Source organism: Electrophorus electricus, chromosome 7, assembly GCF_013358815.1.
Source record: "Electrophorus electricus isolate fEleEle1 chromosome 7, fEleEle1.pri, whole genome shotgun sequence".
In the NCBI taxonomy this organism is placed as follows: domain Eukaryota; kingdom Metazoa; phylum Chordata; class Actinopteri; order Gymnotiformes; family Gymnotidae; genus Electrophorus; species Electrophorus electricus.
The window spans coordinates 6,167,460-6,192,437 of NC_049541.1; the positions used below are offsets into that span (position 1 = coordinate 6,167,460).

Below are 24,978 nucleotides of genomic sequence, written 5' to 3' on the forward strand. Positions count from 1 at the left end.
AGGTCTTATCTCAGCTATATATATATTCATAAAATAAAATTAAACGTAAAGTAAAAACAGATGGGCTTTTTGTCAGTACTCTAGTTGGGATATCATTTTGATGCAGCAGGCTGACTGGAGATATCCTGAGGTCAAAGTCATCAAATTGAAGCCATCATTGCCCCATTAGAGCAGAAATTGGAGTCAAATCCAAATCAAGGCCAGTGCCCCACCAGTGTTGGACATAAGGAGAGACATAATAAATCACAAAGTTTATTTTTGAAGAGTGCTGGTGGGCACAGTGCCAACACTGCTCCTCAGGTGCGAGCTGGGTACTTACATGCAAGCTAACTAATGCAGGTGGCAGAAGCTAATTAATCTGGTTTGTAGAAAAGGGATGGCTAACTGATATACCTTCTGTACCTAGATGTCCAGCTATTGCTTTATGCCAGCAATATGTGTCAATTACCACCAGCTAATTTTTGTAAATGTATGTAAACATTTTCAGATGGATGGCAGAACTGTTCTGCAATACAGATACCTATGTAGTGGTATCTGTCTTTCACTTCACCCCCAAAAAGGTTCATAATAAAACTAATCTGTCAATCACTCCTTGTCTGTCTGTCTGTCTTACACACACACACTCCCAAGGCAAGCTTCACCTAAGATATTGGAGGATATACATAACAAATGTTCAAGGGATGTTCTCCAAAGTCTTAACATTGTTTCCCCTTTTTGACATTACGTGTCACAACAAACAAAAAACAAAAATTCTCAGTTCTTCGGTTCTCAGGTCAGCTCAGAATTGTGTGTGCAGCGTGCATCACAGCTCAGCCACTGGTAAAATCAGACAAAACGCAGCTCATGGCAGGGGGTCAGACCTGTTACTGTGACCCCCTGCAAAGCAGGCATGAGTAGCAATGAAGACTGCGTAGCTGCCTGAGCTCCTCACACACACACACACACACACACACACCTACACCCACACACACACACACACACACACCTACACCCATGCTTGGACAGCCCACCTCCAGACTTCTCTCCCAGCTGTCAATCAGAATGAACAGCACCTCAAGCTGAAAGAGCATTTCAGTACTAACAGCAGTGCAAGTCACACTGAACCCCCGCCCCCAAAATTTGTTTGCTGCTATATGACATTCCAGTCTGCCAGTTTCAGTGCACCTGTGTATGGTGAGGTACATACCAGATAACGTAAAAACTCCATTGCGTTGCAAACAGCCGTGCCAGCCACCAGCTCCACGCACACGGCAGAAATCAAACTCTCCTGCCACTCGCACAGTGGCCTTTAAATATTTACACAACTTGGTTATTGAACGATCTACGTGGAGCGCAGCCATTAGAGAGCACCAGAGCGTCGTTTGCCCTCCCCAGACACACGCAGGGTGCTCGGCTTCCTGGACGAACGAGACTGCGGTGGAGTAAGTTATTTGCCCTTGAACATCTTTGTTCAATTCTCTACTGCTGCAGGACTGTCCCGCTGGCACGTTAGTGGACAGTTCGGCATGCGTGATATCTAGTCCTCGGAGCTTTCTGCTCAGGACTGTTTGCAGGTTTACAAGAGCGTCAGTCAAGACGTTTATGTACCATGTCAGAGAAATGAAGTTACAACTCCCCGACACAAAATGGCAGAAGAGGCCGGCGCTGACTGAGCAGCGCACTGGTGGAGAAGCTGGGCCTTGAGAGCTCACTGGGTAGCTTGAGCTGGTTGGATTTGATTTCAGCACCATGGACAGTACTGCACGGCGCACACACTTTCAGCATATCCTGCACAACACATCCTGAAGGACACTGCCAAACACTCCGGCCAAGCACAGAGTTGTGACTGTACAACAGCCAATCTAACATGCAGCAACATGCATCAAAACACCGTGTGTGTAAACGCATGTCTGCAACTTGCTGGCGCCTTCTCGACACACTACATATCTGCGTGGATACCAGTTACAGGACCCCAATTATGAGAGACAAAAAGGCAGCAGGTCCCACGGGGGCTCCAGATGGTGCTCGGAGTGCTGCTCTACTCTTCCCAGAGGGACGGCTTAGTTCTGGCGAAGGCCACACCGTCTCTGCACACATCCAACCTCTCGGGGGGACACACACGATCACACATGGGAGCGCGGAGAATTGTGAGGGTAGCTCACGTCCCATAGTCTCAAGTTGTGCCGGAGAAAAGAAGAAGATACACAGCTACACGGTGTAGTGAATCACGCAAGAGCATATACATTTATACCCTAAGCACAACCAACTGTGCTTAGCATTAGCATGCAGAGCCTAAACAAGTTATGGTTTGTGAGCAGTTATTCTCCTTTAGATTAAGGTTAACTGCTCTAGTTCATTTGTGGGGCCTATCTGCCATAATCTGCCTGCAATGGACTTCCAGAAAGACACAATGCTTTTTAGAACATCTGCAACTCATCATACCTGCGTGAGCTGTAAACAAACAAGAGTGACTTACATACGGGGCTGACTCCAAACTCTCCGTGTTCACGACGACGGGGGCAGGATTGGCCTGCAAGAGACAGTAATCGAGTTAGACCCCCCCAGCCTGCGGCTCTTGCACCCACCTATCCCACTAGAGGAGCTCCGTGGCTGGTGGCCACCGGAACAAGAGCCTGCGCTGGCCGCCCATCGTAGCACACCACTGCCCTTCACTCCAGACAGAGGCAGCCAAGCTGGGTATGTACGTACATGGCACCTCATGCTGCAGAACATGCAATACTGGAGCATGAATGAATAGTGCCGCTCCTCAGAATACGCTTAGTGAAATTCTCCCCCCCCCCCCCCCCCCCCCCCCCATCACTCTTGCTATTTTTTTTCCTCTCTGCAAACCCACTTCCTCTTGCTACCTGGCACGGGCTCGTGGTGCAAGGGGAAGTCTGTCTCTCTCTCCCTCCCTCCCTCCCTCCCTCCCTCCCTCATCTCTACAGCCCCGTCAAAAGGGCAGTGGAATGGCAGGGACCAACAAAAAATGACCAACGGAAAGATGGAGGGAAATGAGAAAGAGACATAGAGGGTGAGAAAGAGGGAGAGTGGGAGGGAGAAAGAGAGGGACAGAGAGAGGAGGTAAAGACGGGGGAGAGAAAGAAAAAAAAAAAGACCTGTGACGTTGGCGAAGGGATGACGGCGGTCTCCGCTGGGACAGGCGAGATTGGGATCACAGGGATTATGGGAGCGGAGGGCGGGGAAGCATCTGTCTGCTGAACAATAGTGGGGGGTGGGGGGTGGGAAGAGGTCAGGTCACATCTATACACAACAGTAAACATAGGGAGGGCCCAACCGCAGGGGGATGGGCAGTGGTAAGCGTGGGCGTGTGAAGGTGGTCCATTTCAGTGGGTATGGCGCTGCGAAAGTGTGTGAGGTTCCCTGTGTGTTTTTTATAGAAGCAGGCTGTGCTGAGAGGCAAACTGATGAAGAATGAATGGGAGAGGTTAGCAGGTGAGCGCAACTGCACCAGCTGCTGAGGACTCCGGCTGCTTTATAGTTCGCACCCACATACAATGAAAACGCACTAGTCCTTAGTAAGTAAAGCCAAGTGTGTCATTTTAGGATAGAGTGAGAGTTGACTGTATGTGAACTGAACAGTGGTGCATTGAGGACCCCCCCCCCCCCACAGATCATGGAAGCCTTGCTACAGAAGGCAGATGGAGCTCTGCTTTATCCCCTGAGGGAGCCCTCAGAGGGTTTTCATTCTCTCACCAGCCTCCCTGCATGCGTGTCCCACACAGTGCATTTCCAACCTCCCTTCTCCAAAACCAGAGGACCTACATCAACAAACGTATGGATATGGATCATCCCATAAATAATAGAGTGGTCACTGAATACATTCTTAAAAAGCATGTACATCGAGTGGCTACATTTATGAACAGTTCTAGTGTAAACCTTTTAACCATGTTCTTGTTTTGATGAATTCCTGTGTGTTAACTGAAGCTGTAGATGAATCTCTCTCTTTAGAAGAGAAAAAAAAAAGAAAAAAAAAAGAGAATAAATAAATAGATGAGCCCTGTATAAAGAAGGAAACTGATCTTTACCAAACTATTTTACACAAGACAGGGACCTTCAGTCGTCCAATCACAAGAGTCTTTACAGTCTCAAAAGTTTTTACACTGGCTTTTCTTCTTTAGTTATTAGTAAACTGCGGGTGGAGTCAGACCACTCTTCTGTCTCTCTCTCTCTCACACACACACACACACACACACACACAAACATCCTGAAGCAAAGTTTGCAGCTTTTTTTCCTACTTCACTCAGCTAAACATTCACTCAAGAGGGTCAGGTCGAGTGTCCTACACACACAGCTGGGTCTGGTTCAGTGTTCTAACCCTTCATTCCCATGTACACTCCCTGAATACCAGTTTCCTTCTAAATATGTCATGACACTGTTAGTTAGCTCAGTTACCACTGTTACTTGATCAGTTACACACAATACTGCGCCAACACGCACACAACAGCCTCTTTTCCACTCTGGGACCAACCTGCCACAGGCCATTGCGGACTCCTCAGATCGCTTGCGGTTTCTTTTTCCACAACTGTTATGCTGGAAATCAGGACCAGAAAGTATTTGTTCTTGTCATAATTACTGTGGCAGTTGCTGCTGCTAAATGATTCCGAGTGCTGCATGAGTCTGAAGAGATGGATAACTGGGAGTTGTATGGACAGTTTTTAGTGCTTTTGTAAGTGTGCAAAACAGCATATGAGGTGCTTCAAATGGTAAATGCTGGCAACAAGCGAGAAGGCTACAAAAAGAGGCTTACCTTCGTTTGTGTGGAACCAATCAGCGAACCCCTAAGTCAATAAGCCATCCCACCTGAACGGTTCTGCGGCACAGAGCATGGCGTGAACATTCTCTGCCAAACCGTGTCCATGTGGAAATACGATTGTAATGGTTACTGTCCATACTCGGTACCATTTGGCACGACAGTGGAAAAGAGGTGAATGACACACATTGTTTCCCATTCTCTACCATCATGCCATTCAGTATTCATGCCAGCAGGTGTTATGAATAGATACACATGCATACACACACACACACACACACACACACACACACACACACACACACACACACACACACACACACCGTCTTTAATGGTCAATCCAGAACAATGCTGAAGGCTAATTAGAACCTGTGAAAGAGCACTGGGGGGAGATGTGGTTTCTGTGCTGCTTGTCTGCCACAGGATCCTGACCCATCAGAAGCCAAAACCAGTGCCCGTCAATGGCATCAAGCAGAGGCCTGAGTTACCATTCCATATTACATTTAATTCCAGAATTAGGTGCTCTAAACATAATGTAGACCAAAAAAAACACCATGGGAAAGAGAAAATATTACGTTTAACAAAATATGTTCTTCAGAAGGTTTCTGCTGACAATGTAAGCATACAGAATACAACAGCTTATTCATAACTACTATTTTACATTCCACTGCACACAGGAAAGTAGAAGACTGCAGAGAAGACAGATGCAGTCGCACGACACCACACATGCGATTTGCTCTGATGTGCCAGGCACAAAGCAACGGCCAGCAGTGCTGAAAGCCAACCAGCAAAGAGGAGTTTTACTTCTGAACTTAAAACAGCCAGCAACATCTCTGGCTCTCTCACCAGTTGACGTTTAAGTAAGGAACAGGTTTTTCCAGCAATCACACCTACAAGGAGGTCCTTGTCAAGCAGACACTGCAAAGAGGAGCGCGATATGACACAAAGCGACACCAAACCGTCAAGCTCCTAAAACGTGTCCTCCTTTGGCTGCCTTGGCCTGTCTGTCACGTACCTCAGCGCAGGACAGGGCGACCCAGGGCAGCCCGGCCCTGGCGGAGAGCCTCTCTCCCAGGTGCACCGCCCTAGCCAAGCTCTTGGCGGGGTTCTTCTTCATGCTGTCCTGCAGGTAGAGGTACTTGGCCCTGGAGTTGGTGACACTGGCAGGCAGAGTGCAGAAGCTGGGGTAACCCGGAGGGGCCACAGGGCGAGGTTGGTGCCCGGGGATGGGCACCGGCATTGGGCAAGACGTGGCGAGCTGCTGCCGGAGGCCTGCCTTCAGATGGGGGCAACACTGCCTGTCCGGAAGTCCTCTGCTGGCGCCATGGGTCCTACAGAAGGCGTAGTATAGACTGGGGTGGTAGGTTGTCGTGCTTGGCGCGGCCGTGTCGGTGGAGGACTGCAGTGAGACCGGCCTACCACTAGATGGGCATATCATTAGAAGAACTGTGAAATGACGAAGAAGAGGCAAAGAGCGTATTCCTTAATCACTGTCCGGAAAACGTTTTTGGGGGAGCTACGCGGGTACAAACAAGCCGAGGAGAACCCAGTCTCCCTTCTCAGACTCTGGAACGCATGTGCGCATGGTGCGGCCCACGACTTGTGCACACACGCGCTCCTACTGGCTAGCTCTCCGGCTCCCTCGCTCTCCCTCTCGCCCCCGCGTGCTAACCATCGGGGGCGGAGGGGCTTTCTCCTGGTATGAATAATCCATGCCGAGCTCGAGGTCACGTAACAGATGCAGCCTACCACGACGTGCCAGAGAGCACACGCGTGTCTGATGGGCTCCCCTGCAAATGCGCATGCTTGGGCACCGCCAGCATCACAGATACTGTGTGTAGTGTGTGTCCTTAAGGAAGGAGAAGAGAAGGCAGCTTTTTAAAGCTTGCATGGCTGTTACTAGAGTCCTTCACTGCAGACCCACTCTAGCCCAGCTCTTTCCAGAATTTCTCTGATGTCCTGTGCTTACCCTAATAAGAATCACGCGCTAAGAGACACATGAGATGGTATAAACGTGGGCTTAGCAGAACTGCATTCATTATCAACAGCTATCCCAATAAGAATCATTTTAGCATTGCATTCGTGATGATTTTGGTTTGCACATGAAATTTCCTGTGTCTGCGTGAGAGCTGACAGATGGCTCATCACTGTGTCTGGACGCAAAGGGTCTTTACATTTGTTAAATTATGAATAGGGGGATAAATAATACAGGAAGAGCCGGGACAGTTGACATGACAACTCGGGATACTGGCTTGGAGAATAAGTGGATGTGGATGTGAGTCTAAAGACAACAGGGTCAGTTGAAGGAGCGTCACCGTTTTGAATCTGGTGTAATCCTAAAAATTTGCACATGACTGCCAGATTTGATATAGCACTGCATAATGCATCTTAAGTTATAACTCTCAAATTAGCCATCATGTCTGAATTTCATAAAAAGCACCACAAAAACAAACCAACCCAAAACACACTTTATAACAGCCATATCTGTTGTGTTGATGTACATTTCACGACAAACTGCAAGGACAGTTCAAACGGCAACGTACAAGTCCACATATTCTAGGATTTGTTTAGAAATAGGACCAGCCGGACGGCACATCATTTAATGTGGTTTCAGAGCCACCTACTGGCCACATAGGGACTAATGCAAAAGGTGTGAGAACGTGGTCTCACGTTAATAAGCACGGCATTAAAGCTATGATTAACAACTCATATATAATCATAATTCTTTTATATTAATTGGTTAGGCAAGAAAATATATTGTAACTTAAACCTCAATGCATTTATCATTCATGTCCTTATCAGTCACTGCATAAGGAACTAATTATTTTATCTAATCTTTAATCCTTTCGGATGTGAACAACAACAACGAAAACGTGTGTGTGTGTTCCGAGTTCTATTTTATTCTATGTAATAGATTGTGGGCACAGAATTCAAACTCAGTATCGCTATACAGATGTTCTATTCTTGATAGACTATGTTTTAACTTGCTGACCTACAACTGGCCCAGAGCTTTTTGGCACCTTAAAGTGACTTAATTTCAAAGGCTGGTGTGCTTTAAGTAATGGATATTGCTACAGCCAATTAACAAATGATACATTACTACACATTAGCTTATAATGTTGCTGACAAGGTAAAAGTTCACAGAAAAAGAATACTAGAAGGAAAATGAATCACATGACCTAAGTGTTTCAACCAACAACAGCCACCAGAACCCTCTGTGGCGGCCCCATAGCAACTGCTGGATCAGTACAACAACAGTAGCATCAACCCTATGCAGGACAATTCTTTTTAAATTTAAACCAAGGTCATGGGGGGGCGGGAAACGTCAAGCCTCCTTGGTCTAAATACGCTTAATACAAATACACATTTTTAAAGATCACACTAAGACAAGGACACAATAGGTTTTGTTTAATGCTAATTTGACAGTGAATATCCAACACACGGTGGCTCTTTGGAGTTCTGTGTTCAATATTCCAGATGCAACTCATCCAGTTTCATTACTTTGCAGAGGTTTCCCCCACCTTCTAGAAACCCATTCTCCAAAAACACTGATAATTAGACAATTTCAGAGTATCCGGAGAGTATTTTGAATTGTGAGAAAAAGTATTCTTTAATATAACCTACATTCTGTTCAAATAGTAGGTTAAGAAAACCACAGGTGTATTTACAAGTCGAGAATAAAGAAAAAGTTAAACATTAACCTCATCGCTCAGTAAAGACCAAGTGTAAATCAAAACAAATTAAAAAATCAAGCACCCACCAGCAACAAGATACGAGGACAGAACATTCTTGCTCCACACATGACAAGGAGCACCTGGATTCGTAGCCTGGAACATCAATGTTCCACTTTAATTTCCTTGTGTCTCCCCGAGTTGCACACTCACACGGTGACCTCCGGTCGCTGCACCCTCAGGCTCACCCGGCAGCCCTTACCTGGCTGGCTCGAAGAGTGACGCAGTCGTTGAAGGCATTGAGGCGAGCAAGGATGGCGAGGATGTGATGCCAGCGAGACTGGCCAGGCTCTGTGGGCTCGTCGGACGAGCTGCGCATGGACCAGTGGCGGAGCCGGGGCCCCACCGGGCCTCCGTGCGCCGAGCTGGTGCTGCCACCCCGGCTCCCCCGGGAGTATAAGGTGTTGCCGCCAAATATGTAGTTCATCGCTGGTGCACTGATACTCCGCTCAAGACCGTACCACCGCAGAGGGGGCGGGAACGCTGATTCGGCCCGAGGCTAAAGCGTGGTGCACTCCCAAACGACTTCCTTAATTACGGCAGAGCCTTCCTGTGTTGGGTGGTATCGGGTGGTCTCATCTGTGCAGTGTCCTCGTGACCCTGGCGCACCCCAGACACTCCCTTGCATCCGCGCCCAACGCCGCAGACAAAACAGAGAGCGCGAATTGCGAGCCAAAGATGAAGAGGTAAAATCTGAGCAAGGCTGTCTGCTCTCTCAGCCACCGACAATGTTCCATGAAGAGTTGGCAATGGCACACTCGGAGACAGAAATCAATCGCTGGATACGACGAGAGCTGGCACTCAATCTTTCCACGGTTGCTATAGTAATACAGTCGTGCGCCCTCAAGATCATCAGTCAAACCAAAATGTGAAGGCCAGCAATTGAATTACTGCAGACTGCTCAATTCTTCACTCTGTTGAGTTCAACACAAGTCCTTTGTCTGCAATCAGTGACTATGGAATGAAACTGAAACCAAATAGGCTCAATCCTGTTTTAATCTTAAATTCTCTAACGCTGCTGTGGAGCCAACCATGTAGGCCAGGCAAAAGAATCCAGTTAATAACAGCTCGACATATAAAACGGTGAGACTGATGCCTGAAGAGTCTAAAACCATCCAGAATCACATGAAGCAGTTGTCTGGCCTTGGCCGAGTTGGTGGATGCGCCGTTTGGTATCCATGCTGCAGCCCATCTTCTCCTCTGCCGCTCCAAAGGGACCTTTCCAGTTAGAAGCTTCCGGCGATGTGCCACAGGTGTCGGATGAGACGGGTAATTTTGCCACCAGGCTCCGCTTCCCCTCCTGTGGGAGCGAGAGCCATGGCAACCACTTGCACATCTAAGAGAGCCAGCAGGACTTCGCACGTGAGCTCCGGTCTCCTGGCCCGCGCCAGACACCTCAGTAAACACGCAGCCGCCGACGCCCCCCACCCGGGCTCATATGCTGACATGTTCATTAGTGAGGGGGTGGCTCTACCGCCGACGCAGACACAGTGTCAGACGCTGCCGGGTGACCAGAAATGATTCGTCATCGCGACGCAGATTTGTGATTTACGGCAGAGGTTTCAGCATAAGCTCCTATGGCTGGCAGCAAACAATTCCTCAACAAACCAGCCACTTCGTCTTCATTTTTAAGTATAGATTCAGAGACAGTGATGGGAAGGTGCTGGGCCTGATGACAGGTATGGAAAGACATTAATAAAACATTACGAATTACCCCTGAACACACTGTGTGCATGCCTAATGAGGTCCCAACAGAACTCATTTAAAGCCCCCCCACCCAAGAGGCAAGCAGTCCTGTCTGTCATCTAACTGACAATTATACCAACCTGAGCGACACGGTGGCAAAGGCGGACAGCAACAGATGGAAAGATCCCTGTGAAAAACGGGAAAATTAGATCACCAAAATAACCATGCCAGTGGAACAGGTACTGAGAGCATTAGCTTAGCTATGAAATCACCGAGGACGGCTGCTCTCCCACAATGCCTGTCCACTGGCCAAGACGGCTGGAATATCCATTTTCAAGCCCTGTACACACTAACAATGGCCTGCAAATTAGACCAACCAATGTCAGGGTCAGGGCCTTTGACTGGTGGTCATGGCCTGAATGGGTGCTGTCAGATGTCGTCTGGGTATTACTTGTGGCATTTGCTCGAGATTCAGCTCTACAATAAAAGCAAGTTTCCATGCACAGCCTGGCATATGGGACGGGAGGATCTGTTATTGGTTATGTCCTCATATTCCCTGCAGGTCCATCAGTTACACCCCCCCCCCCCCCCCCCCCCCCCCCCCCCCCCCCCCCCCCCCCATCAAAAAAGACAATATAAATCTTTCAACACGAAAGCTACAATACTCAGCTAAACTGGAGAAGCTAAGGAAGAAGGAATTTTCCAGCTCAAAAGGAAGCACAGGCTAACAGGAGGCCCTGTAAAAGAAGTACTGGCACACCTAAAATTGCATCACAACACAACTCAAATGCACGCAGCAGATTATGCACTACTTTCCACATATGAGTCCACAGTGATGGACAGCAGAAGTATTCACACAGCTCTTCATCCTCGTATTACATGTGCCTTGTTCGGCATAGCTTATTAAGCCTGACTCTCCACATCAGTAACATGCCATTCCTGTGTCTGTGTGTGTGTATGCGTGTGAGTGGGTCTGTGTATGTAAAAGAGACTGCACGCACTGCTGCATGACAGGAGCACGCAGGTTGCCAGGCAGCTGGGTGAGGAGGTATGGGATTCCACGTCTTCCCATTAAAGTGCACAGCCATGCTGGACATCACAGACAACTGCTGCAATAAACCTCGGCACACAGCGCCCGTCCACACCCTGCCCAAAGTCCACCACCCTGAGCCCTTATTCCCATCGCACCAAAGGGCAGCTTTCCCATCATTCCAACAATGCCATGCCATCTCAACGTGACGCACCCTTGTTCCAATAACGTGCATGGTCCCCCGTGCCAATCCCAGAGAAAGCCGTGGTTTGTGTTAATAAATCAAAGTGCCATGGGGAGTGAGCAACAGATAAACTCAGTGAAGCATGACGCGCGGCTGTCAGCAAGGAGGGCAACCCCGCATACGTATGTGACGTGGTCAACGACGAGCAGAAGGAACTTTGGGCGCTGTCAAAACACTACCTCCTCCCACGCGTCTGGCTCCGTCGCCCACGGCACCCGCCATCGCCTGCAGCAACGCTCCACACTTACCAACAGGTGCAGGTGCAGTCTCTTGGTCCTCCGCAGGGTCCCCATGATGCGGCGGCCCACCTTTTTGGCATACCACACGGAGTTCAGCATCGTGGGCCGGGTGTGCGGTCGGAGGGTCGGGTGGGCGGGTTCGCACGGGCGTGCGCGCACGCAGGGTCACGCTCCGGCGGGGCTTGGCTCAACAGCCCGACCTGCTGGCTTGCACCTCTCCCTACGCGGGCATCTCAAAGGCAGCGTCGGCACGGCGCACGTGCTGGCGACGAACGCATGCCTCACAGGTTACGTGAACCTGCGACGAGTGGCGAAGAGGGGCGAGAGAGAGTGAGAAAGAGAGTGACAGCGCAAGAGGGAGAGACAGCGGTGATCTGACGCACACAGCTGCTGCAGGGAGCGTGACGGAGAGCGCGAGGGAGAACGAGCAAGAAAGTGAGAGACAGAGAAAAAGTGAGAGAGACCGAGAGATAGCAAGAGACGGACTGAGGGAGACAGAGAGGTTTTCACAGTCTCTGCATCACTATAATGCTGCTTTACTCCCCCTCCTCTCTCTCTCTCTCCCACTCGCTCGCTCACCCCCTACTCTCTCTCTCCCTCGCTCGTTCTGTGAGCCGTTGTCTGACGCGACTCCCTGGCACGGGGGTCCAATCAGTGGTCTGCGGCGGTGGGACGTGCGCTTAGCCCAGAGCCGCCAGCTGCAGGTGCCCTGCCTTCGCCTCTCCTTCCTCCCTCCCGCCGTATGAGTCAGCACGATGCCAGCGGGCTGAGCACCAGCGGCTGGCTTGCTTGTCCTGCACTCCGCTCACCTCTCCTGACAGAGCGATTTCAGTCCACTTCAGGGCTCTCTCTCTCTCTCTCTCTCTCTCTCCCTCACCCCACTTCTCTGTCTCCTGACTGCAGTGCCTGTGCGCCTCTTTGCAGAGCGCTCCTTGCTCTTGTTTACAGTCCAACCTCCTCCTTTCTTCTCCACATCCAGACAGGGGCTTTGTAGCACGACGCCTTTCGAATTCCTCCCCTCGTGGTAGTCCTGGCCTGGTCCTGGGCAGCTGCGGGTGGGGAGCTCGGCCGCTTAACGTTCTACGCGCTCACCCTGCAAGCTGGGGGGGGTCTGGATATTCATCGTGGCGGCCACAAAGGTAGATGCAGCATTGACGTCACTGACGGAAAACGGGATGCAGCTCAAGGCTGATCATTTGTGCGAGAGAACGCGACGGACTGACACCAACACGGAGCCTCAAGTTCGCAGCAGCACTCTGTGCATTTCTGCAGCTTCTCTTCATCACCCATCAAAGTATTCGTGATGTCCAGCAGAAAACAGGACGCCAACAAGAAATCCTTCTCGCTAGAATCTCAGTAGAAGGTGTATGCAGTTATTATTGAATTTCAATCACTTGACCAGCTGATCTTACCTGAATTCACAGCTAAAATTCAGACAGTATAAATCTAAGGTTATAAGTGTCTTCTTAGTTCATTGATGATTTAACAGTCAAAACACACTTGGCCATGCACTTGTGAAGCACACAAATGTGCTTCTGTGTACACGCCTCAACACCCAATGCAATTAAATATGCCATATTCAGATAGAAAGCAACAAATCAGTGGGCAGAAGCTCCAAACACCCACACAGCTACACACCCACGTGACCACGTGCACTCAGTGCAGAGCCGCACTGGGCTTCCAGTCATGCACCTCTGCAGGTTATGTCACACAGACACACAAAAGAGAAGAGACGCTCAATGTAAAGGAGTGGTGAGGTCATGCATGTGGGGAACTGCGCCATCTAGCACTGGCATGGAGATGACATCAGCAGCGACGCACTCCACCCAACTTTTTCGTAGCGGGACACAGCAGGACACAACGCACAATTACTGCACACAGAGATGGCTGCTACCAGTTCCCCATCTTGTGGTGGGGGTAGGTTAGGGGGGGTCGGGGGCAGTTACCTGGCCCGTCATGGGGATCTGAGGGTACGGGGTGGTGGGAGAGCTCTCCTCACTCCCCTCTGTAGGCGGCCCTTCGAAGATGCATTCCAGCGACTCAACCTACAGGGGGAGGGGCACGCAACTCAGCTTAATACAACACATGCACGCTCGCTCGCACACGCACACGCACGCGCGCAGCACTGGCAGGCATTAAAAAGACCTCTAAGCCAAGCTTAGACAGGCAGAAAGAGATTGTTAGACAGGCAGACAGAGAGACATAGATACTGGGAGACAGTGGAAAAGGGAGGATGCTGAGGTTACATGCGTTGTCACATGTGTGTAAATATAAGTCCAACGCCCTCGCTTTAAACAGGTGGTGTTGACTGATCAAACACCGTGTTTTTAACGGCTCGTGCTCCAGCCTCTGCTCGAGTTGGCCACCAACCATGCCATGCTTCAGAGGATTCAAGCTTTATTTAGGGGAACATACTGACTAATGATGTTGCCTGTATGCCTTAATACCACTTTTGGAGTATGTTCAGACTTGTCCAAACCAAACCCTGACGCAACTACTCTGTTAGTACAGTCTGTTAGAGCAAGTGAGAACGCTTCCTTTCAGACTCTGTTACGCACCAAGTAAGTGGGCAGAGACCCCTCGGGATTCCAAACGAATGCTGGTGCAGTTCGTTACAAGAACGAACACAGTATGGACCAAAATCACCAAGCAGATCAAATACAGGATGTGATGTCATAAGAAGCGACCCTAAACGCCGCGTGAGAGAACAGAGTGGTAGAGAAGATGAGCAAAAGGGCGAATGTGGAGTAGTGATGAGGTAAAATGCCTAATTAACATTTCATTCAATAAGCACATCTGTAGTATACAGGGGGGAGGGGGAAAAAATGTGCAGAAAAACACCCACACATTCAAAACGCACTTCCTGCAGTGGAGGAAATCCTCACACATTCTGCCAGCTTTTCCTGAGCTTTCGACTGGTAAAAATACCAGCCCACATACACAGGCCAGACAAGCGCTTTTAGCGCGGCGCTTCAGTTGGCATCGTCGTCGTCATTATCAGAAAATGTCACTCTTATTGTCACAAAATTAATAGCATAAAAGCTATTCAATCAGGATGTGATGTATCCTTATGATCTTTTGGCTTGACGGTAAATATGTCAGTGTGAACAGTACACAAACCAGGACTGAAAAAAAAAAAAAAAAAAAGGGAGCGGACCAAGGGAGGGGAACCTCTCTCAAGAGCATTCTTGTTCCAGTAGGAAGCAAGTAAGTCACTAAATCTATGGTCATTAGACATAACGAACAATCCACAAGGTGGCGATAAAACCCCACTGGTAGGGATCATCATGTGGCATGGAGACACTTCCTTGATCTCCAGCGCTACACACTTAGCTCAAGAAGTTTCTCACCCCCAACCACCATTTGTCTGATGCCAAACAATGTTGGCGGGTGATTAATCACCACGAATGATAACAGCTTGTTTATACTGTGCAGCTATGTGAATATACTCTACAAGTCACAAGAGCACCTGTGACATTTAATCAAACAGAGGAACGAGACTCAGAAGGGAAGCACATTGTCAGGCTCAGCACTAAACACACACTGCTGAAAGAATTCCCCCAAAATCCGCGAGAGACGAAAGTAGCTGACGGAAAGCTTTGGCCAAGGAAGAGTCGGCGTGGACGACGCTCCACAGAGCAGGGTGAGTGGGTTTCTACGGTGCGTGAGCTCACGGCGAGGGCGTGGCCAAAGAGACAGCTGGCGGGGAGAGAGATGGCGAGGGAGGAGCTTGTTGGCAAAGAGAGGTCTGAGTTTAAACGAGATAGCTGAGGGTTATGGGAGGTGGCAAGCATGAAGTTGAGAGTGTGTGTGTGTGTGTGTGTGTGTGTGTGTGTGTGTGTGTGTGTGTACGGCAAGTACAGGACTGAGAAAGTGCAGGGGGGGGTCATAAATCTGAGAGCAGCAGGAAGCACTGGAGCACGAAAGCCATGGAAGGAGTGCTCGTAAACACTTGTCCCACACACAAACTCCCACCCACACCCTCAGACACCTAGACAATCACTCTTTCAGTTAGCATATTGGACAGTGACTGTAGTTCACCTTGGGTGAAATGCATCAGTGGTTTCACACAAACACTCCGAGTAGGCATGATAAAAAAATCAGGGGTGGGGGAGGGTACTGCTTTGGGTAACTCTACCAATCATCATGGAAAAACCATCGTCCACCAGTATCCGCCCACACTGCTCAAAACATTAAGGGAGCCAATCAAAAGCAAGATATCAAAGGCCTCTGCAAGCCTCTATAGCACATGCATTGACAGCAGAACTAATGCAGCCCCTACGCAGTGCCCACTTCGTAAGACTGGTCTACCGTGCCATATTTTAATGAACCAGCGCAAGCTCAGCAGCGACAAGTGTCTAAAGCCAGGCTGTGCTCAGCTTCGTAACCAGACCTACGCTCCTAAGTGAAAGCCTTGTGAGTCCTTGTGTGTCATTAACCGCCCAATGTTAATAACGCTCCAACCCCCCAAAGGGAATAAGCGTGCCCTGTATCTTGAGTTGGGCCGGGGGTCGAGATCTCCTGGGGGGAGACCGTTCTCCCTGCCAAATGGCTTTCTGCTTGGGCTGCGTGGCCTGCTGTCATCGCCGTTATTCATCCCATTCGACTGTAGTGTCTGGGGAAGGCTGACGGCATAGAACTGGCGCTGGGCCAGTTCACGGTTTTTTTTTTTTTATTATTAAATGCATTTCCCCCCCACACAAATACATAGCTACTCACACTCTGTCTGTCTCTGTGTGTGTGTGTGTGTGTGTGTGTGTGTGTGTGTGTGTGTGTGTAACATTTGGACAAAACTTGATGGAATGGCAACATTTGGATGATGAGATGCACGAGAGGGACATGCCTGATGTTGGGGTTGTTTGTGCTTGGACCGTTGGAGAACCTCAGCCACAGCGAGGTCTTACCTTCAGCGGCGAGATGTGTGCATGGGCCACGTAGCCGTGGACGTTCTCGATCTGTGAGATGTTCTTCTCGGCTACCTGGACCAGCTCTGGGTCTGGCGTGTTGTCGGTGAGCTGAGGAGAGCTCTGCTCTTGTGGGGACGCATCCTCGTCATGTTGTCTGTACTTCTGGAGATTGAGCACAAAGTAGACAGGCACGTTAGAAAAGGGCCTTAAACAGCTGGCACATGAGAGAAGCTTGCATCTCCAAAAGGGCACCTTTCATTAAAAGAAAACAGTTCCAGAACCTTCCACACATCATCTAATTATGATAACTGCTCAAGGTATGTAAATGCTACATCCAAAGCACATAAAGGGACAGCACATAAAGGGAAAGCTGGGGCAGCTTTCATTTTGGAACGTAATTTAATGGCCTGAAATGGAGATTAGAGCGTTTTAATGCCAGTAAGAATATGCGATCATCCATATTAGAGGTGTTGAAATTTGAGAATGTGGTGGAAATGGCATCCTTTTTGATTTCCATCTTTTAAAAAATGATTGTGATAGATGTAGTGTTGTAATGTAGTGTTGTAAGGTCAGAGATTTGGACAGAAAAACTACCCTTTTGGGGATACCCCTGGATTCTACAGTTAGAAGCAGCACACGGGGACAGGTCCCAAATATTGAGCCATATATGGTGAACTTTAAATGCGTTTTAATCTTTGACCAAGAGATGCCTTATTACGACTGCGTAGATCAGGAAGTGTTGACAAGCTCATTCTAAGCCTGTGCTATGCTTTCCTCCCTCCATGCTACTAACAGCAAATTATGCACCGCGAATTACACAGGCAGGTACACACAGCAAATATTCATGAGCTCCTTATACTAAAATCTGCATATTCATATTTCAGTGACTAACAAGCTTAGCACTGGTGAAGAGAACTGCTTGGTATAATCTGGCTTTAAGAGAAAAGAAAACTCCTTTAAGACTAGCAAAAATGAGCAAAAAATATCAAAGAAGTAATAAACAAACAAACAAACAAATAAATAAATACTGTTGCTGACCCTGCATTCACACACAAAGTTCTGTTGTTCAATTATTATTTTGCATCAAATTATCCCCACAACAGCATTTTACAATGGCAAAATAAAGTGGATTAATGTGAGAAATAAAGGAACAAGTGAAGGGGTTGCCGCGGGGTCAGCTGGCGTGCTCCGCCGTGTGTCACGCCCTCACACCTGGGCGTTCATTAACCGGCAAACTGGACGGACTAGGGGCCAGTTTGCACAAAGTAATTTCATTTGCCGGGCGCAGACGTGGCTCGGAGAGCATCACCCTCGGCAACTCAATGGCAAGTGACGAGAGCCGACGGAGGAGGCCGCAGCGTGGAAGGCACTGGCTGGAGGACTACATGGTCCTGTGCGTGTGAAGGCCAAGCTGTGCACGTGAAAGTGTGCGTGCAAGCTTTGGGAGACTTTGAAATACGGAGTGTCATTCAAGCTGAGCCAGCATAAAGAAATGACTGAAAACGTACCTTTTTAACTTACCCAGATTTTTGACTTGCGTTATTTTTATATAAGATTTGACAAACTTATACTTCACTGTTGGATTGCTGCTTGTATTTCTTGTATTTATTTTGTGGTACGGTTTTGGTTGTGTCTGATGTTTTGGTTTTGTTTTTTTGTTATTTTATGATGAGCACTTTCAGGCTATTTAATGCCATTGCCTTTTACAAGATTAGCTGGGTGATTATTTTGACCTATGGCCAATCCAAAAGGGCAGCCGTAGCAGTCCCCAGCAATGGCTTGCTGTTCTGGTCCGACGATCAACTTCTCATCCTGGGCAATGTCACGTAACGGGTTATCTGTCGCTTGTCCAACCTGCTCAGTCTGAATTTTGTCCTTTGATTGTTTTATGGATGCAGAACAAAGCAGTCTATATGCCAATCAAAGCAATTTGGCTTCATCTGAACAGGAAGACCAAGGTGAAAATGCGAAAACAAATTAGAGGCAAAGCAGGCTTGGTCATAGGGTGCAAGGATACACTCCAGCTGTGTCGATGATATAGTATGGAACAGCATTTTGGAATTGTCACAATGATCATGAACTTACAAACAACCTCAACCAGAACCATTACCCAAAATGTATTTAATAATGTAATAATTATTAACATTTATTAAAACGTTCATATTCCCACATTATGTGGACTATTCTATTATATTCCACTCAATTTTGGGACTACCAAGTCAAGGAGAGCTTTTTTATTTTCCCAATGTTCTTCATAATTTGAGAGACTTTATAACAAAATACATTTCTTCTCTTTGGAAAGCCGTGGTAAAGCACCCCCGTTCTTGCCATTAAGTGGTATATTCCAACATGGTAAAGGTGCGCACATCTGACAAGCCTTCCCTGTACGGTATGGGAAGGGCCACAGTTGCTATGGCAACAGAACTTTCAGCTTACTGGCACGTTTGCTTTATAGGTAGGCCTGTGATTAACACAACTGTATTAAAAGCTGACAACAGGCCTTTTGAAGTAGCCACCAGTCCTCTGTTCATCACTGCTTCTGTGGCACCCACTTAGGGAACAAATGTATGATCAGAAGCCAGAAAGGCATGTCCTTGATCCTTGCTAAACCCTTCCATTATCCCTTATACTTGTATAAATATCTTTACAGAAATGCACATCATAACCACTTCCCTGCAGCTGCATGCTTTGATCTGAGGTATTCACAATTAATCAAAACTAAAGTCCAGTCTCTGGTTTCAAAACCAGAAAACATTTACCGATTCACTGCTGATAGTGCAGCCCTTACCTTTAATAGAATAAAGGCAAGTGAAAGACTTTCAAATGAAATTCAGTGTCATACAAGGACAACTTGTATGAGCCGATTAAGCAAATTGTACATTTAGCCAACACCCACTAAACACTCTGACAAACAGAGAACTGTTTAAAATAATTAGTTTAAGTTAGAGACCATCTACTTAGTGTTTGTTGGCTAAATGTACAATTTATACATAGCTTTATAGGCTCATATAAGTGTGTGTCAGAGATAGATAGAGATAGATATATGTATGTGTGTGTGCGCGCGCACATGTGTGTGTGTGCGCGCGCATGTGTGTCACAGCTCGGCTGGTGGGAGGAAGCACATCACGGAACATGGCAGCTCAGTCTTCCCCTGATGAAAACATGAGGAGGAGGATCTCCTGGCAACAACCACTCAGCGTTGAGTCACAGCCTGCTGTGGATTAGGTAAGCCGCTCACAATCCACGCCGGAGTGACCTTGTAACCCAACTAAGCACCCAAATGGACCTTCTTGTACATATGCAACTAAAAAACAAACAAACTTTGATCTATAAAAAAAAATGTAAGTAATTAGTTAAAAAAAAAACAAAAAAAAACCACACACCACCACCACCATGGCTGAAGAGCATGTCAGGGCGTGTCATTCCTTTACATAACCTGGGAGGGTATCAAAAGAAACGCATTATAAAGTCACAAAAGTAGAAATAAATAAATAAATAAATAAATAAACCCTCTGAAAACAGAGATAAACACACACAAACTGTGCACAGAAATCAATCATAAAAAGTGAATTAAAATGAATGAGACACCACCTGCTCCTCTGCCATCAAGAGTTGGAAATCATTCAATAAACAGACTCTGCCCACAGCCCAAAAGTATCAACAGAAAGTATTATAATCAGCGCCAGAGCTTAAACCTGCTTTGTAAATGGATCAGAACTGGCTGCCATATGCTAACACTCCTTTGGCTTTTCACCTAGCAAAGTATCAAGAGCAAGCCAACTGAACAAACAGAAAAGAGATCCAACTGTAGGGGAACAAATAGGCTAAACAGTTACACAGATAAACATGCAACCTAGCTCAAAAGCAGGAAAGACTGTAAAAGCTGAAGACGTCCACCTGTCAAGCACACTGACTTTTCCTGATTTATGCAGGCAGTCTGAAGCTAAGTCATTTGATGGTTACATAGCAAGTAGCATTTAACATTTATGAGTTCACAATCAAATGAGTGAGCAAGGTTAGCACTGCTAGCTCACTCTTGGAGGCCTTCCTGTGAGTACTCTGGCAAGAGCGGCTGCGTTGGCGCATGGGCTGATGACAAATAATGACAAACAGATATTCTATTTACTGATCATCTAACAGAAGTGCACAAACCTTGGGGCAGGTGAAATTTGGTATTGGTTATAATCAGTGTCGAAAGGCATTGGTAAAATCTTTGGACATTAAAGCAGGATTGTTGACATCCAGGACTGAAGTTTAGTAAGATGTGTTGCCATAACCAATGGAAGTGCTTTTTAGGTTTCAATAGCCACTTTTTAGGTTTCAATAGCCATTACTGAGCTTTCTAACACTGGTTTGAGAAATCTGCACGAGTAGCACATTTAGCTGACAGGATGTGAGCGAGCTGCTTCAAGATGCTTCTACCAAAAGTTGGGAGTGTCATGACAATTTCCCTCCCAGATCTGCCCATCTGCATTTCCAAACACCACATAAGCTGTTCCTACTCGGAAGGGCGTCTGACAAAAGGTGTCTCCGGAGCCACAATTCCTTCATACTCTGCCACACCATTAGCCGAACGTGCTCGGGCTTAGAGAATTCCTGGCATGTTTTAGTCCAAGTTTCACCGTGTGCGCCACGGTAACGTCGCTCTAGCATAGCTGGGAAGCGTGATGGGAGGGAGCGGGAGCAGGCTGTGGGGGAAGCTGGAGGAGATGCCGTCCTGCCGGCGATGCGCGGGGGCCCCTCCGAGCTACCTCCACCGCGCCAACGCAGTGACACGCCACTCTGCTGACAGCCCGCGACTGTGTGGAGGCCCGGAACGTCTCGCCACTGCCGAAACGATGCATCATCTCGCCCGCGGCAGAGAGGGGGAGACCAACGCCGCGGCTAACGCCGCCTGCCTTCGACAGCGACTAAAAATAGAGCCTGTGCATCCAGCCGCAACGTTCCGGGAGAAAGGACAATCGAGGAAGAACTCAGTATTTACTGAAGGAGCAGCCGGGCACACCGCAGGGGTGCTGTCGTATGTCACTGTCATGTGGACAGTTGGGCCTCGGTTTAATCTGAGAAACGCCTGCAGCCCAATGATTTTACCAATTCGGCTCATCTTGGGATGGATGCAGAACATTTGCTGTTGTCACTAGGCCTCTGTGACCAGTAAATAATAGTGCACTTCTGTTCCTATTATTAGGAAGCACACTTCATACATATGTGTTTTGGGTTTGGTTTTTTAGGATTTGGTTCACATAGCATTTCTCTGATTCTTTCCATGTTGATAATCATGTTTGTTGAGGAAAAAGTGGCAACAGTTAAAAAAAAACAAACAAAAAAAAACTGTTTAAGTTCAGTTTCTGAAAACAGCTAAAAATGTTCATTTTCACACTAACGTTTCACCATTTCGGTCTGTCTGCCGATTCTGAACAGCAGTGCATAAACATATCACCAGCAACAAAAAACTGCACGCTGTGACATTCTAGACAGAGAATACAGATTAGGGTTGGGCGATGTCTACAGGAAAAAAAATTGTGATGGACAATGACAATGAGCGTAGGGCGTACAGATAGGCTTACAAAGCAACTATACATACTTTCTTTTACACCTTTTCAATGTAATTCAAGTACTTTAACACTTTAATTACTAGTTATTAATTGAGCCTTTGACTTTTTTGTTTGTAAAAATCATTTAAATCTGGTCTAATATTGTTTGAGGTCCCCTATTTAAAATAACACGGTCACTAAAGCATTTCTTCGACATTTTTAATTTTTATTTAAATGTATTCGTATGTGGCATTTATCTTCACTGCCACAAACTGATTTCAGTACTGGAGATCTGGAAATACATATTCAACAAAATAAAGAGAGAGATACTGGAATTATAGCAGGCAGGGTACACCCTGTGGTGGGGGGGGTGGGGTAGGCTGTCAACACTCCAACGTCTGTCAGCCATCGACAGTGGCTGGCGGCATCGTCTATCGGCTAAACCCTAACACAGATACTGAATGTTTACGTGGATGGACGTGGATGGACGTGGATTTGACGTGGCAGTAAAACATATAAATGTCTTTTAAATGCCAGGGCCTACATCATACTTTTATCTGTTGTGTTTAGCCAGTCTGTCTTTGACTGAAATAATAAAGTATTCAAAATCTATACTGGAATGCCAAGTTCCAATCACGCAGCAGCCATATAACTCTAGAGACAACTCCAGAGACATGGGAGGAGCTGTAATGTTCAGAGAACTAGAGGATGCCTTGCCAGTAACTGCTACCAGTCAATTAGCGACACTCTAAACTAACAGCTGACTCATTCACTCACTCATAAATAAAAACACCACCACCTCCATTTGAAAAGGCCTTAATCACCTACATGCATGAAAGCTGAAAGTCCTTTTTGGATAATAGCCTGGGATAATAATTTTAACTGGACTTGTCCTTGTATGACACTGGATTTAATTTGAAAGTCTTCCTCTTGTATTTATTCTTTTAAAGATGAGAGCTGCACTAACAACAGCAAATAAGCAAATGCTTTCTGGTTTTGAAACCAGTGACTAGACTGTAGTTTTGATTAATCATGAATCTCTCAGATCAAAGCACTGATCTGGCCATTTTACCAGAAATAAGTTCAACAGTTTCACACCATCATCCCCCTTAGTGTTCATCTGTTGCACTTAAGACTGTCCTTTTCCAATTCAAATACCCAGGTATTGAAAAATTAGCGTGGGCTTGTTTTGCAATACCCTAGGTCCAATACAAATCAAATTATAGTTAAAATACTGTTAACTGAACAATATTTTAACAACTTTATTTATCAATGGAGTTGAAACTTATGATGCACACCTACATTTTGAAAGATCTGCCAACCCCCCCCCACCCACACACACACACACACACACTAACCTTCACATTCATATACACCTACACCAGCTCCTGTCTGCCTTGCAGTGTTTATGGGTCAACTCTCAAAAGGTTAAGAACAGTCTAGTAATACTACGCTGACACTGCATTACTGCTCCAAGGATCTCAACAGACCCACGTCAACAGATGGACCCAAATCGGAATTCAACCCACAGCAGAGCGGATGATGTGTAATCTAACAGCCAGGAGCTAAGCGGATCATGTCGTGTTTATTGTGGCCCAGAGTAACATAAGGTAGCATTCGGACGCCAATCAGACCAGAAGCCAGTGGGGGTCTCATGCAGCAGTCTGGATTCCACCTACTAACAGACACCTGGAACACACCTATGGACTTCCGTGCTGTCTGTTCAAATGATCATCACTTGAAGCACACATCAAAACTAAACATGAAAATAGAAACCAGCGTCACAGAAACAATGTGGGCCAAGATCTCATGCACTTCGCTCGCTTCTCGTGTACAGAGTGACTGGAGTGCACAAGCGAGAGATCATTCCGACGCCAGCCCAGCAGTGCCACAGCTGACGCGTTGCTGTTGCGTTCTCATTAAAGCTGCGAGCTGTGCACGAGGCTCACGCGGGTTACATGCCGAAACGTGGGCACGGCAAGTGCAGGAGGCTAGAATGAACAGTGATGAGGGGAGGATGTTGACTAGTCCCAACAGATGACTGATTAAAAGGGAAAAGAACTTAAATGAGACTTCCAAACAATTCATTTATGCATATACCCAGAGAATAGGTTTTTGGCAAGCATTTGCTATTAAATTTAAGCAGTGTGTTTATTCAAACCAAAGGTACAAATGGGTAATTTGCCAAAAATAAAAGGCAAACTGCAATAACATGCTCTTGGCTGTAGCTACACAGATCCGACAACACTTGCTTATGATTCATCTGTGTACCCAAGGGGTGGATCAGAATATTTATCGAAATTGAGTTTTTGGCCAATTTATCAACACATTCATAACTTAAAGAACTAGTGGACATTATGGGTCAAAACAACCTGTTACACAGGAAACTAACCATAAGAAAGACATATTCAACAGATATAACCACTTTTTTAAAGTTTGCTTGGTCTTTCTCACAAAAAGCTCCTCCTAAAAGGACCTTACTAAGTTTATAGACCAGAATAAGTAGAGAATTAAATGTTTTAGGTCATAGAACAGGAGCTCGTTGGCTTGTCTCTTCGATTTGACTTTACTCTCAGCAACTGGCAAGAAATGCCGGTAGCACCTTGTCTGCGCTCCCTACGGGAAACGCTAAGCTGTCGTTCCGTCTGTCGCCTGCATCGCAGACCAAAAGCAAACAAACGGCCCACTCCCGCCGAGCGAGGCCTCACACCCACCTTGCATCCAAACATGAGGGAGATGGTGCTGTTGGTGCAGGCTACTTTACAGTGGCACAGCATGGGTGAGAAGCAGTCCAACTTCTTGACACCGGGCGACATTTTTTCGCCGCGAGGGCCGCCTGGCCGCCCGGCCACCG

The 24,978-nt window shown here is 47.2% G+C and overlaps 1 protein-coding gene across 14 annotated transcripts in view; it reads right to left on the bottom strand.

The window, feature by feature from the left end:
* The window catches only part of dlg1l (discs, large (Drosophila) homolog 1, like), a 72,076-nt gene that overhangs the window by 24,231 nt on the left and 22,867 nt on the right, over positions 1 to 24,978 (bottom strand). For 3 of the 14 annotated variants that reach the window (XM_035527845.1, XM_035527843.1, XM_027030740.2), the window contains exons 4-7: positions 16,588 to 16,752; positions 13,630 to 13,728; positions 3,099 to 3,197; positions 2,456 to 2,509 (exon numbers count right to left, since the gene is read on the bottom strand). In XM_035527845.1, the coding sequence (XP_035383738.1) occupies positions 2,456 to 2,509; positions 3,099 to 3,197; positions 13,630 to 13,728; positions 16,588 to 16,752 (417 nt within the window). Of the gene's footprint in view, positions 1 to 2,455; positions 2,510 to 3,098; positions 3,198 to 8,680; positions 10,741 to 11,692; positions 11,798 to 13,629; positions 13,729 to 16,587; positions 16,753 to 24,838; positions 24,942 to 24,978 lie in introns of those variants that run through there. The other 11 variants (XM_027030796.2, XM_027030774.2, XM_027030818.2 and 8 more) reach the window with 9 other exon arrangements.